Genomic DNA, 15,955 nt, shown 5'->3' with positions numbered 1-15,955 from the left:
TCTGATGACAGGTTCTGTGGAATCTGAAATGTTCGCTCTGTTTATCTCTCTCCACAGATGTCGATTGATCCACTGAGTATTTCCAGCATCTTCTGTGTTGTTATCTGATATCCCAGTGACAAAATCATTCAGGGAAGATTGAAGCCACAGTGTCAGCTGCACCCACACTGAACGCACTTGCCACCAGTCCATGCCCTGACCTGGATATTGTCTTGCGTTCAACTCAATTCATCTGATTGAATCTCAAACCCAAACCTTGAGACACATCACAAAGACAGCCTATGGTCTAACTCTGCAATATTGTTGACCTGCATATTTCCCTTCCTGTTCGATGCATCTACTTCAAGAATAGCGAGGCATCTTTGACATGTCTGCAATTCTCTTTTTAGAAAAGGCCACCAAGATCTGTACTGAAAATGGGAAGTGGTATCGACACCCTTCGAGCAATCGAATATGGACCAACTACACCCAGTGCACAGCCCAAACCATGGGCCAGGTCAAGGTGAGGGATTCTGCTGAATCACACAGTTCTTTTATTCTCGTGAATGGCACATGGTGCATGATGTCTGCTCTGGTGGCATTTGCCTGCAATTTGTCACATGGAAAGGCAGCACCAATCAAAGAAGGATAGGCATTTTGAGCAGGCCGCACTTGAATGGTGCCAATCACTTCAGGAGGAGGTGGTGAGATCGCTAGTCATTGATCTGGCATCTCCCGAGCTCTAGGACATGTTAGTAACTGCACTGTTGAGGACAGGGATTTGAACCAATGAAATGCAGGGACCCAACACATGCAGAGGAAATCCAGACCAACCTTGAGTACATTGAAGAGTCTCGAATGGCTGGACATCTGCCTCTTCATTGCCATCCACTTCCCATCCCTCTGCATATCCACCTCCACCCCCCTTGCTTCCCAACCCCCCCTCCCCAGCCTGTAAACCATTCCCCTCCCTCTTCCCACTCTTCCCCTTCCTCATCCTTGGTGCCCCTGCTTCCTCCTCCCTGTTCCTATCTCCATCCTGTTACAACCCCATCACTATCTATGCCTTTGAGGAAGGAATTCCAGGATTTTGACCCAGCAACTGTGAAGGAGCAATGATACATTTCCAAGTCAGGATGGTGAGTGGGTTCGGAGGGGAACGTGTGGGCGGTGGCGTTCCCATGTAGCTGCTGCCCTTGTCCTTCTAAATGGAAGTGGTTGTGGGTTTGGAAGGTGCTAAGGATCTTCAGTTAATTTCTGCCGTGCATCTTTTGATGGTACATACTACTGCTACTGTGTGTCAGTGATGGAGGGAGGAGTCATTTGGGGATATGGTGTCAATCAAGTGGGCTTGATTGTCCAATAAAGAACAAAGAACAGTCTAGTACAGGAATGGGCCTTTTGGCCCACCAGGACTGTGCTAACACATTGTGTCTTTCCAAACAAACAAACCTTTTGTCTCCACATGGTCCTCTGTTTCCTACCTCATGTATCTCTCAAAAACTCTTTAAAACATTGCTGTTGTATCCACCTCTACTGCCTCGTCTGGCAGCGCATTCCAAATACTTACCAACCTTTGTAAAAAACGTGCCTCTCACATCTTCTTTAAACTAACCCACTTTTACCTTAATCCTATATCCCCTACTAAGTGACATTTCTACTCTAGGAAAAAAGACTCCAACTACCCATTCTACCTATGTCTTTCATCATTTTATATGCTTCTACCAGGTTGGCCCTCATCCTTTGGCATTCAAGTGAAAAGAAACCAATCTCTCCTCATAGATAATACTGTCCAAACAGGCAACATCTTAATAAACCATTTCTGTACCCTCTTCAAAGCCTCCACATCCTTCTGGGAATGTGGCAACCAGAACTGCACACAATACTCCAAATGTAGCCCGATTAAAGTTCCATGCAGCTGCAACATTCCTTGCTAATTCTTATAATTTGTGCCTACTGATGAAGGCAAGCATGCCTTCCTGACCACCTTATCCACTTGTGTTGTCACTGCCAGGGAAGTGTGATGCTTTAAGCCTCAACCCCTCTGTATGTTGGTGCTACTAAGGGCCCTGCATTAGACCTTCCACAATGCATCACGTCACATTTATCCAGATTAACCTCCATCTGCCATTTCTCTGCCCAGACTTGTTGAACTCTCCTGCTCCTCGGATGCTGCCTGACCGGTTGTCCTTTTCCAACACCACATGTTTTGACTCTGATCTCCAGCATCTGGAGTCCTTGTTTTTCCCCCATGTCCTTAGGAACCAACCATATGAAATGAAAGGTGAGACAGAAAAACCTGGCCCTTCAGTGTAGCGATAATGGTGCAAGGTTATCACTGAGGTGTTATCACCCCTCCCAGATTGATATGGGCTCAGGCATCACCACAACGTTTGCAAACGATACAAAACTTCACATTGTTAAGAGACTGAGGGAGGACAGTGAAAGATCGAGGGACAATGGACAGATTGCTGGAATGGCCTGAGAAGTTCCGGATTAAATTTAATGCAGATCTGTGTGAATTATAGCATTTTGCAGGAAGAAATGGAGAGGCAATATCAAATAGAAGGCACAGTTGAAATGGGATGCTGGAGGGGGGGGGGGGGGGGGGGGGGGGAGGGGGGCATGGATCTGACAAGGTAGTCACGGAGGGAACGGTCTTTATGGAAAGCGGGTAGGGGTGGGGAGGGAAAGATATCTCTGGTGGTGGGGTCCGTTTTTAGGTGGCGGAAATGGCAGAGGATGATGTGATGTATACGGAGGTTGGTGGGGCGGAAGGTGAGGACCAGGGGATTCTGTCCTTACGGTTGGAGCAGTGGTGTTCAAGGGGGGAGGTGCAGGAAGTGGAGGAGATGCACTGGAGGGCATCATCAACCACGCGGCAGGGGAAATTGCAGTCTTCAAAGAAGGAGGCCATCTGGCATGTTCTGTGGTGGAACTGGTCCTCCTGGGAGCAGATGCGACGGAGGTGGAGGTGTTGGGAATAAGGGATAGCATTTTTACAGCAGGCTGGGTGGGAGGAGGTGTAGTCCAGGTAGCTGTGGAAGTTGGTGGGTTTTTCGAAAATGTCAGTATTGAGTCTTCAGCTAACAATCCGTATCACAGCCTTGGATTTATCAGCAGAGATATCAAGTTCCAATGCTAGGGGGTAGTGCCAAGACTTTACAAAGTACCCATTAGGGCTGGAGAATCATGTTTGATTTTTGTAAGATTAAGAAGGATATCAAAATCTGGGAGAGTGGATTTAGAGACCGAGTAAATCTCCTCTACACTGTCCCTATCAAAGAATTCCAGGACAGGTACAGCATGAGATTAGATACAGAGTAAATTTCTCTCTACACTTTTAAATTGAAAGTAAAGCTCCCTCTTAACTGTCCCCATCAAACATTCCCAGGACCCGTACAGCATGACGTTGGATACAGGGTAACGCTCCCTCTATTCTTTTATCTATAAGTAGACAGAAAGTAAAGTTCCCTCAAAACAGCTTGATCAGACATTCCCAGGACAGGGACATCATCGGGTTAGATACAGAGTAAAGTTGTCTCTACTCTTTTCAACAGAAGGTAAATGTCCTTCAATACTGTGTCCATCAAACAGATCCAGGACAATGACAGCATGGGGCTAAATGCAGAGTCAAGCTCTCTCTACTCTTTTAAAGTAAAGGTAACAGGAAGTAAAGCTCCCTCATCATTGTCCCCATGAAGCAACCCTAAGACAGGGACAACAGGAAGTTAAATACCGAGTAAAGCTGTCCCTTCTCTTTAATCTGAAAGAAAAGTTCTCTCTACTCTTCTAATCTGAAAGTAAACTGAAACTAAAACTTCCTCAACTCTCTTAAGCCCAGAGCAAAGTTCTCTTAACACTGTCCCCATCAAACACTCCCAGGACAGGGACAGCATGGGGTTAGATACAGAGTAAAGCTCCCTCTACACTGTCTCCCCCCATCAAACACTCCCAGGACAGGGACAGCACGGGGTTAGATACAGAGTAAAGCTCCCTCTACACTGTCCCCCCATCAAACACTCCCAGGACAGGGACAGCACGGGGTTAGATACAGAGTAAAGCTCCCTCTACTCTGTCCCCCATCAAACACTCCCAGGATAGGGACAGCACCGGGTTAGATACAGAGTAAAGCTCCCTCTACACTGTCCCCCATCAAACACTCCCAAGACAGGGAGGGCGCGGAGTTAGATACAGAGTAAAGCTCTCTCTACACTGTCCCCCCATCAAACACTCCCAGGACAGGGACAGCACGGGGTTAGATACAGAGTAAAGCTCCCTCTACACTGTCCCCCATCAAACACTCCCAAGACAGGGAGGGCGCGGAGTTAGATACAGAGTAAAGCTCCTCTACATTATCCTGCATTAACCACTCCAAGGACAGGGACAGCATGAGGTTGGATAAAGAGTAAAGCTTCCTCTACACTCTCCCCCATCAAACAGCCCCAGGACAGGGACACCATGGAGTTAGATACAGAGGAAAGCTTCCTCTACACTGTCCCCCATCAAACACAAAGTGAAAGGGAGGGACATTCAAATCCTGTGTACTCTGGATATCGTGGAGATGTAGCACCTGATTAAGGGAATAAGGGAGAATATGAGGCACATACTGAGGCCTCAAAGCAGCAGAAGCTCTCGAGGAGAATAAAACATGCAAGAGGGAACTTTAGAAAGAAATTAGGAGAGCAAGTGGCACTGCACGGCACGGTGGCACAGTGGTTAGCACTGCTGCCTCACAGCGCCAGAGACCCGGGTACAATTCCCGCCTCAGGCAACTGTCTGTGTGGAGTTTGCACATTCTCCTCGTGTCTGCGTGGGTTTCCTCCGGGTGCTCCGGTTTCCTCCCACAGTCCAAAAATGTGTAGGTTAGGTGAATTGGCCATGCTCAGTTTCCTGTAGTGTTAGGTGAAGTGGTAAATGTAGGGGTCTGGGTGGGTTGCTCTTCGGAGGGTCGGTGTGGACTTGTTGGGCCGAAGGTCCTGTTTCCACACTGTAGGGAATCTAATCTATCAAATCTCTCCAGGAAGGGTTTAGATGGATATGGGCCTCTGGCAAATGGGACTAGATTAGGTTAGGATTAAGTTAGGATATTTGGTCAGCATGGACGAGTTAGACTGAAGAGTCTGTCTGTTTCTGTGTGTTGTACATCTCCATAACTCTGTGACTCTAAATGCAGGTTCTTTCTGTCCCTTAGAAATATACAATTTGTATATAAGGAGCAAGAGGGTAACTAGAGAAAGTGTTGGCCCTACTCGAGGACAAAGTAGGAAAGTTACGCATGGAGTCAGAGAAAATAGATGAGATTCTGAATGTGTACTTTGCATCGGTATTCACAGAGGAGAGGGACTTGATGGATGTTGAAGTTAGGGATAAATGTTTGATTACTCTCGGTCAAGTCGGCATAAGGAGGGAGGAAGCGTTGGTTATTCTAAAAGGCATTAAGATGTACAAGTTCCCAGGTCCAGATGGGATCTATCCCAGGTTACTGAGGGAAGTGAGATAAAATAGTTGGGGTCTTAACAGATCTCTTTGCAGCATCCTTGAACACGGGTGAGGTCCCAGAGGACTGGAGAATTGGTGATGTTGTCTTCTTATTTAAAAAGGGTAGCAAGGATAATCCAGATAATTATAGACCGGTGAACCTGATGTCAGTGGTTGGGAAACTGCTGGAGAAGATACTGAGGGATAGAAGCTCTTCCCATTTGGAAGAAAATGAGCGGCACAGTGGTTAGCACTGCTGCCTCACAGCACTATGGACCCAGGTTCGATTCCAGCCTCGGCTGACTGTCTGTGTGGAGTTTGCACATTCTCCCTGTGTCTGTGGGGGATATGCAGGTTAGGTGATGTGGCCATGTTAAATTGCCCATAGTGTTCAGGTACGTGTAGGCTAGGTGCATTAGTCAGGGGTAAATATAGGGTAGAGGAATGGGTCTGGGTGGGTTACACTTCAGAGGGTTGGTGTGGTCATATTGGGCCAAAGGGCCTGTTTCCACGCTGTAGGGATTCTAATTTTTTAAAAAAAGGGCTTATCAGTGATAGACAACATGGTTTTGTGCAGGGAAGGTCATGTCTTACAAACTTAATAGAATTCTTTGAAGAGGTGTTAAAGTTGATTGATGAGGGAAGGGATGTAGATGTTAGAGACATGGACTTCAGTAAGGCTTTTGATAAGGTTGATGGAGAACGTAAATGGGGTCCAGGGAGTACTGGCTAGATGCGCAGAGTTCTGGCTGGGCAACAGGAGACAGATCGTAATGGAAGGGAGTTTCTCAAAATACAGAACTGTGACCAGTGGTGTTCCACAGGGATCTGTGCTGGGACCACTCTTGTTTGTGATGTACATAAATGATCTGCAGGAAGGTATAGGTGGTCTGATTAGCAAGTTTGCAGATGATACCAAGATTGGTGGAGTAGCAGATAGTGAAGGGGACTGTCAGAGAGTGCAGTAGAATATCAATAGATTGGTAGAGTTGGCCATAGAAATGGCAGATGGAGTTCAATCCAGGCAAATGTGAGGTGATGCAGTTTGGAAGATTCAATTTGAGAGTGAACTCTACAGTAAATGCCAGTGGGTGGCACGGTGGCACAGTGGTTAGCACTGCTGCCTCACAGCGCCAGAGATCCGGGTTCAATTCCCGCCTCAGGCGACTCTCTGTGTGGAGTTTGCACGTTCTCCCCGTGTCTGTGTGGGTTTCCTCCGGGTGCTCCGGTTTCCTCCCACAGTCCAAAGATGTGCAGGTCAGGTGGATTGGCCACGCTAAATTGCCCGTAGTGTTAGGTGAAGGGGTAGATGTAGGGGTATGGGTGGGTTGCGCTTCGGTGGGTGCGGTGTGGACTTGTTGGGCCGAAGGGCCTGTTTCCACACTGTAATGTAATGTAATCTAATCTAATCTAATCTAATCTAAATGGAAAAGTCCAGGGAAATATTGACGTTTCGAGAGAGCTGGGTGTTCAGGTCCATTGTTCCCTGAAGGTGGCAATGCAGGTCAATAGAGTGGTCAAGAAGGCATATGGCATGCTTTCCTTCATCGGACAGGGTATTGAGTACAAGGGTTGGCAGGTCATGTTACAGTTGTATAGGACTTTGGTTCGGCCACATTTGGAATACTGCGTACAGTTCTGGTTTGCTACATTACCAAAGGGATGTGGATGCTTTGGAGAGGGTGCAGAGGAGGCTCTCTCGGGTGTTCCCTGTTATGGAGGGTGCCAGCTATGAGGAGAGGTTGAGGAGATTAGGACTATTTTCATTCGAAAGGCAAAGGTTGAGGGGGGGACCTGATTAAAATCTATAAAATCACGAGAGGTATGGACAGGGTGGATAGCAAGAAGCTTTTTCCCAGAGTGGGGGACTCAATTACTCGGGGTCACGAGTTCAAGGTGAGAGGGGTAAGAGAGATATACGTGGAAAGTTCAAGACGCAGAGCCTGGAACACGTTGTCAGCAGCAATGGTAGAGGCAGGCACGATAGCGTCATTTAAGATGTATCTGAACAGGTATATGAATGGGCAGGGAGCAGAGGGATAGAGATACTTGGAAATGTACTTAGATGGGAGACACTTTTAGATAGAGGATCTGGTTCAGCACAGGCTTGGATGGCTTGGATTCCTGTGCTGGAATTTTCTTTGTTCTTTGTACACCAAGGTCCCTCTGATCCTCAGTGTTTCCCAGGGTCTTACCTTTCACCATGTATTCCCTTGCCTTGTTTGACTTGCCCAGGTGCATCACCTCATGTTTATCTAGATTGAATTCCACTTGCGACTGATCAGTCATTCTGACCAGCCCATCCATATCCTCCTGTAATTTCAGGGTATTCACCTCACTATTGACCACCCCACCAATATTTGTATTGTCCGCAAGCTTACTTAACAATCTTCCGATATTCAAGTCTACATAATGCATAAACAGTAAGGGCCTTAACACAGTGGGACCCCACTAGACACAAGCTTCCAGGCACAAAAACACGTCTCAACCATCTTTCAGCCACTCAGGCGAATGTGGATCCAATTTGACAAATTTCCTTGGATCCCATCAGCTCTTCCCTTTGCAATCTGTCTCCTATGCAGAACCTTATCAAACGCTTTGTTGAAAGACATGTAGGCTATGTCAAATGCATTATCTATACACCTGTCCACACCTTCAAAAAATTCAAACATGTTAATCAGACATGACCTGCACTTAAAGTGGTTGAGAAGGTACATTGTATACTTGCCTTGGAGTTTAAGAGCAGGGAGATGATGCTAAAACTGCATAAAATGTTAGGTGACAGCTAGAGTATTGGGTGCAATTCTGGAAACCACATTATAGGAGGGATGTGATAGCACTGGAGAGGATGCAAAGGGGATTGCATGGGCTAGAATCACAGAGCCTTGGAGTCATAAAGCTCTTTGATCCAACTCGTCCATGCTGACTGGCTTCCCAAAGTAAACTAGTCCCATTTGCCTGCATTTGGCTCATTTCCCTCTAAACCTTTCCTAATCATGGGCATATCCAAATTCTTTTAAATTATAAGCGATAGGGTTTATAATCATCTGGAAGGGGAATAAGTTGATGAGGGATATCAACATGGTTTTATGAATGCTAGGTCGTGCCTCACCAACCTTATGGAGTTCTTTGAGAAGGTGACCAAACAGGTGGATGAGGGAAAAACAGTAGATGTGGTGTATATGGATTTCAGTAAGGGGTTTGACAAGGTTCACCACAGTAGGCTATTGCACAAAATAAGGAGGCCTGGGATTGAGGGGGATTTAGTGGTTTGGATCAGTAATTGGCTAGCTGAAAGAAGACAGAGTCTGGTGGTTGATGGGAAATGTTTATCCTGGAGTACAGTTATCAGTGGTGTACCGCAAGGTCCACTGCTGTTGGTCATTTTTATAAATGATCTGGATGAGGACGTAAAAGGATGGGTTAGTAAATTTGCAGATGAGACTAAGGTCGGTGAAGTTGTGGATAATGTAGGATGTTGTATTTTACAGATGGACATAGATAAGCTGCAGAGCTGAACTGAGAGGTAGCAAATTGAGGTTAATGCAGAAAGGTCACGATGATTCACTTTGGAAGGAGCAACAGGAATGCAGAGTACTGGGCTCATGGTAAGATTCTTGGCAGTGTAGAAGAACAGAGAGATCTTGCTGTCCATGTACATAGATCCCTGAAAGTTGCCACCCAGGTTGATAGGGTTGTTAAGAAGGCATACAGTGTGTTCGCTTTTATTGGTAGAGGGATTGAGTTTTGGAGCCACGAGGTCATGCTGCAGCTGTACAAAACTCTGGTGCGGCCGCACTTGGAGTATTGTGTACAGTCCTGGTCACCGCATTATAGGAAGGATGTGGAAGCTTTGGAAAGGGTGCAGAGGAGATTTACTAGGATGTTGCCTTGTATGGAGGGCAGGTCTTATGAGGAAAGGCTGAGGGACTTGCGGCTGTTCTTGTTGGAGAGAAGAAGGTTGAGAGGTGACTTAATTGAGACAAATAAGATAATCAGAGGGTTAGATAGAGTGGATAGGGAGAGCGGATGGTGATGACTAACATGTGGGGACATAGCTTTAAATTGAGGGGTGATAGATATAGGGCAGATATCAGAGGTAGGTTCTTTACTGTGAGAGTAGTAGCAGAGTGGAATGCACTGCCTGCAACAGCAGTAGACTCGCCAACTTTAAGGGCATTTAAATGGTCATTGGATGGGCATATGGAATCGTGCAGGAGAGATGGGCTTCAGATTGGTTCCACAGGTTGGCGCAGCATCGAGTGCCAAAGAGCCTGTACTGTGCTGCCCACACTGTAATGTTCTGTGTTCCAAATGTTGCATCTACTATGGGTTTCAGTTTTGAAGAGAATTTGGTCAGACTGATGTTTATTTCATTAGAGCAGCGGAGATTGAGAGGAAGTTTTGATTGAGATGTAGTATATTTGAGGGGCATAGATAGGATGGACAGGAAGAAACTGTCCCCTTGATGGGGGATGGGTGGAGGTTTAAGGTAAGGGACAGGAGGAGATATGAGGAAAAGGTTTTTCAGAGGGTGATGGGAATCTGAAATCTATTGCCGATAAACTGGTAAAAACCCTTAAATCATTCAAGAAGTATTTAGATGTGTACTTGTGATGCCGAGGCATACGAGGCTGTGGGCCAAGTGCTGGAGCACTGGATTGGAATAGTTAGGTGGCTGTTTTTGACTGGAATGGAAGCAATGGGCCAAAGGGCCTTTCGCTGTACTGTAGATCTCTATAACTCTCTGACTCCCAGGATAGGGACGGTATGGGATTAGATACAGAGTAAAGCTCCTTCTAAACGGTCCCCCATCAAACACTCCCAGGACAGGGACAGCACCGGGTTAGATACAGAGTAAAGCTCCCTTTTAACTGTCCCCCATCAAACACTCCCAGGACAGGGACAGCACGGGGTTAGATACAGAGTAAAGCTCCCTCTACACTGTCCCCCCATCCAACACTCCCAGGACAGGGACAGCACCGGGTTAGATACAGAGTAAAGCTCCCTCTAAACTGTCCCCCATCAAACACTCCCAGGACAGGGACAGCACAGGGTTAGATACAGAGTAAAGCTCCCTCTAAACTGTCCCCCATCAAATACTCCCAGGACAGGGACAGCACAGGGTTAGATACAGAGTAAAGCTCCCTTTACACTGTCCCCATCAAACACTCCCAGGACAGGGACAGCACGGGGTGAGATACAGAGTAAAGCTCCCTTTTAACTGTCCCCCATCAAACACTCCCAGGACAAGGACAGCCCGGGGTTAGATACAGAGTAAAGCTCCCTCTACACTGTCCCCCCATCCAACACTCCCAGGACAGGGACAGCACCGGGTTAGATACAGAGTAAAGCTCCCTCTAAACTGTCCCCCATCAAACACTCCCAGGACAGGGACAGCACAGGGTTAGATACAGAGTAAAGCTCCCTCTAAACTGTCCCCCATCAAACACTCCCAGGACAGGGACAGCACGGGGTTAGATACAGAGTAAAGCTCCCTTTACACTGTCCCCATCAAACACTCCCAGGACAGGGACAGCACGGGGTTAGATACAGAGTAAAGCTCACTCTACACTGTCCCCCCATCACACACTCCCAGGACAGGGACAGCTCGGGGTTAGATACAGAGTAAAGCTCACTCTACACTGTCCCTCCATCAAACACTCCCAGGACAGGGACAGCACAGGGTTAGATACAGAGTAAAGCTCTCTCTACACTGTCCCCATCAAACACTCCCAGGACAGGGACAGCACGGGGTTAGATACAGAGTAAAGCTTTCTCTACACTGTCCCCCCTTCAAACACTCCCAGGACAGGGATAGCACAGGGTTAGATACAGAGTAAAGCTCCCTCTACACTGTCCCCCCATCAAACACTCCCAGGACAGGGACAGCACAGGGTTAGATACAGAGTAAAGCTCACTCTACACTGTCCCCCATCAAACACTCCCAGGACAGGGACAGCACAGGGTTAGATACAGAGTAAAGCTCTCTCTACACCATCCCCATCAAATACTCCCAGGACAGGGACAGCACAGGGTTAGATACAGAGCAAAGCTCCCTCTACACTGTCCCCCGATCAAACACTCCCAGGACAGGGACAGCACAGGGTTAGATACAGAGTAAAGCTCTCTCTACACTGTCCCCCCATCACACACTCCCAGGACAGGGACAGCTCGGGGTTAGATACAGAGTAAAGCTCCCTCTACACTGTCCCCATCAAACACTCCCAGGACAGGGACAGCACAGGGTTAGATACAGAGCAAAGCTCCCTCTACACTGTCCCCGATCAAACACTCCCAGGACAGGGACAGCACAGGGTTAGATACAGAGTAAAGCTCTCTCTACATTGTCACCCCATCAAACACTCCCAGGACAGGGACAGCACAGGGTTAGATACAGAGTAAAGCTCTCTCTACACCATCCCCATCAAATACTCCCAGGACAGGGACAGCACAGGGTTAGATACAGAGTAAAGCTCCCTCTACACTGTCCCCCGATCAAACACTCCCAGGACAGGGACAGCACAGGGTTAGATACAGAGTAAAGCTCTCTCTACATTGTCACCCCATCAAATACTCCCAGGACAGGGGCAGCATGGGGTTAGATACAGATTAAAGCTCCCTCTACACTGTCCCCATCAAACACTCCCAGGACAGGGACAGCACAGGGTTAGATACAGAGTAAAGCTCCCTCTACACTGTCCCCCCATCACACACTCCCAGAGCAGGGACAGCACGGGGTTAGATACAGAGTAAAGCTCCCTCTACACTGTCCCCCATCAAACACTCCCCAGGATAGGGACAGCTCGGGGTTAGATACAGAGTGAAGCTCCCTCTCCACTGTCCCCCCATCAAACACTCCCAGGACAGGGACAGCACGGGGCGAGATACAGAGTAAAGCTCCCTCTACACTGTCCCCCCATCAAACACCCCCAGGACAGGGAAAGCACGGGGTTAGATACAGCTCTCTCTACACTGTCCCCCATCAAACACTCCCAGGACAGGGACAGCACGGGGCTAGATACAGAGTAAAGCTTCCTCTACACTGTCCCCCCATCAAACACTCCCAGGACAGGGACAGCACGGGGTTAGATACAGAGTAAAGCTCTCTCTACACTGTCCCCCCATCAAACACTCCCAGGACAGGGACAGCACGGGGTTAGATACAGAGTAAAGCTCTCTCTACACTGTCCCCCCATCAAACACTCCCAGGACAGGGACAGCACGGGGATAGATACAGAGTAAAGCTCCCTCTACACTGTCCCCCCATCAAACACTCCCAGGATAGGGACAGCATGGGGTTAGATACAGAGTAAAGCTCCCTCTACACTGTCCCCATCAAACAGTCCCAGGACAGGGACAGCACAGGGTTAGATACAGAGCAAAGCTCCCTCTACACTGTCCCCGATCAAACACCCCCAGGACAGGGACAGCTCGGGGTTAGATACAGAGTAAAGCTCTCTCTACATTGTCACCCCATCAAACACTCCCAGGACAGGGACAGCACAGGGTTAGATACAGAGTAAAGCTCTCTCTACACCATCCCCATCAAATACTCCCAGGACAGGGACAGCACAGGGTTAGATACAGAGCAAAGCTCCCTCTACACTGTCCCCCGATCAAACACTCCCAGGACAGGGACAGCACAGGGTTAGATACAGAGTAAAGCTCTCTCTACATTGTCACCCCATCAAACACTCCCAGGACAGGGGCAGCATGGGGTTAGATACAGATTAAAGCTCCCTCTACACTGTCCCCATCAAACACTCCCAGGACAGGGACAGCACAGGGTTAGATACAGAGTAAAGCTCCCTCTACACTGTCCCCCCATCAAACACTCCCAGGACAGGGACAGCACGGGGTTAGATACAGAGTAAAGCTCCCTCTACACTGTCCCCCATCAAACACTCCCCAGGATAGGGACAGCTCGGGGTTAGATACAGAGTGAAGCTCCCTCTCCACTGTCCCCCCATCAAACACTCCCAGGACAGGGAAAGCACGGGGTTAGATACAGAGTAAAGCTCGCTCTACACTGTCCCCCCATCAAACACTCCCAGGACAGGGACAGCACGGGGCGAGATACAGAGTAAAGCTCCCTCTACACTGTCCCCCCATCAAACACCCCCAGGACAGGGAAAGCACGGGGTTAGATACAGCTCTCTCTACACTGTCCCCCATCAAACACTCCCAGGACAGGGACAGCACGGGGCTAGATACAGAGTAAAGCTTCCTCTACACTGTCCCCCCATCAAACACTCCCAGGACAGGGACAGCACGGGGTTAGATACAGAGTAAAGCTCTCTCTACACTGTCCCCCCATCAAACACTCCCAGGACAGGGACAGCACGGGGATAGATACAGAGTAAAGCTCCCTCTACACTGTCCCCCCATCAAACACTCCCAGGATAGGGACAGCATGGGGTTAGATACAGAGTAAAGCTCCCTCTACACTGTCCCCCCATCAAACACTCCCAGGACAGGGACAGCACGGGGTTAGATACAGAGTAAAGCTCTCTCTACACTGTCCCCCCATCAAACACTCCCAGGACAGGGACAGCACAGGGTTAGATACAGAGTAAAGTTTCCTATACAGTGTCCCCCCATCAAACTCTCGCAGGACAGGGACAGCTCGGGGTTAGATACCGAGTAAAGCTCTCTCTACACTGTCCCCCCATCCAACACTCCCAGGACAGGGACAGCATGGGGTTAGATACAGAGTAAAGCTGCCTCTACACTGTCCCCCATCAAACACTCCCAGGACAGGGACAGCACCGGGTTAGATACAGAGTAAAGCTTCCTCTACACTGTCCCCATCAAACACTCCCAGGACAGGGACAGCACGGGGATAGATACAGAGTAAAGCTCTCTCTACACTGTCCCCCATCAAACACTCCCAGGACAGGGACAGCACGGGGATAGATACAGAGTAAAGCTCCCTCTACACTGTCCCCATCAAACACTCCCAGGACAGGGACAGCACGGGGATAGATACAGAGTAAAGCTCCCTCTACACTGTCCCCATCAAACACTCCCAGGACAGGGACAGCACGGGGATAGATACAGAGTAAAGCTCTCTCTACACTGTCCCCCCATCCAACACTCCCAGGACAGGGACACCACGGGGTTAGATACAGAGTGTCTAACTGTCCCCTTCAAGTATTGCCAGGACTGGAAGGGGTTGAAGTGAGCTGCTGAAGACCACCATCCATATTCTGTTCACCAGGGCACAGCCAGCCAAATGTGCTGCAGCGGGTTTCTGTTGACTGGGTGTTGCCTTGATGTTTGTGTTGGACGGTTGCTTACAAACGAGACAGTCCAAGGCTGTCACATGTTCTGGATGGCACCATAACGATGCAGCAGAGAAGCATGTCTTCACCATCTCGTCTGGGGCAGAGGAGTAAACATTGCTGACTGAAGTGTTTCACATTAAACAACAGGGGACTGTGATGTTTAGCAGCATGTGCTTTTGTTGGTCTTCTATACAGGAATACAAATTGTTCTTTCTAACTTTTGTCTTTCTGTATTTGCAGACAGTATGGAACCTCTACTATTCGGCTATTACAGGTCATGTGATTTCTATCATCTGCTTACTCCTTGCCTTGTCTATCTTCTGCTACTTCAAGTAAGTTTACAATTTGACAAGTTTTCTCCTGGAAATACTGAGTCAATCACGCTGACTGGGCAAGACCAGGTCATCGCATATCATGTTTGTTGCGATATTACTTTGAATAAGGTGGCCAGGCAAAACCAATCTTAGGCAGCACAATGCCGTGACTTGAAAATGATGCCATTGTCAATGTGCCACGCTGTGGGTGATGGCAATTTCTGCTGAGAATTGACACAAGCAGGACAGGATCTGCACCCTGACTATCTGGCAGGCACCTCTCAGTCTGGCACCTCAGGTCAGAGCATTCTTGTCCGAGAGAGGTAGCATGTTCATTTGGATTGGTGATGAGGCCAGACCCAATCTGCTGTGATTCCCAGCAGCAAGGTGACCAGAGGGTCACTATAGTTTATTTCCACCTGCACTGGTTGAGCATGACAGGAGAGAAATATGTTCGATCAGCTTTTGATTTGGACAAAGCTTTCACTCTGTTTCTCCAAAGAGTCTCAACTCTGCCATTTATCTTCATTGATCATGCTTGCATCATGACTATTTCATTGCAAATACTTACAATAATTTTCCATTTATCCCACACTCTCCTCCTCACTCCCTCGCACACAAAAAAAGCAAAGAACAAAGAACATTCCAGCCCATGAACAGGCCCTTCGGCCCTCCAAGCCTGCGCCGATCCAGATCCTCTATCTAAACCTGTCGCCTAGTTTCTAAGGATCTGTATCCCTCTGCTCCTTTCCCATTCATGGATATGTCGAGATACATCTTAAATAACGCTGTCGTGCCCATCTCTACCACCTCTGCTAGCAACATGTTCCAGGCACCCACCACCCTCCACGTAACTTTCCACGCATATCTCCCTTAAACTTTTCCCCTCTC

At 48.2% G+C, this 15,955-nt stretch overlaps 1 protein-coding gene across 3 annotated transcripts in view; it reads left to right on the top strand.

Annotated features, from left to right (window-relative positions):
• Positions 1–15,955, top strand: part of LOC140471165 (calcitonin gene-related peptide type 1 receptor-like) — a 264,420-nt gene that overhangs the window by 215,437 nt on the left and 33,028 nt on the right. For all 3 annotated transcript variants that reach the window (XM_072567045.1, XM_072567046.1, XM_072567047.1), the window contains 2 exons: positions 390–502; positions 14,991–15,082. In XM_072567045.1, the coding sequence (XP_072423146.1) occupies positions 390–502; positions 14,991–15,082 (205 nt within the window). The remainder of the gene's footprint in view (positions 1–389; positions 503–14,990; positions 15,083–15,955) is intronic.

Source organism: Chiloscyllium punctatum, chromosome X, assembly GCF_047496795.1.
Source record: "Chiloscyllium punctatum isolate Juve2018m chromosome X, sChiPun1.3, whole genome shotgun sequence".
In the NCBI taxonomy this organism is placed as follows: domain Eukaryota; kingdom Metazoa; phylum Chordata; class Chondrichthyes; order Orectolobiformes; family Hemiscylliidae; genus Chiloscyllium; species Chiloscyllium punctatum.
This window is presented reverse-complemented; position numbering and strand designations above follow the sequence as displayed.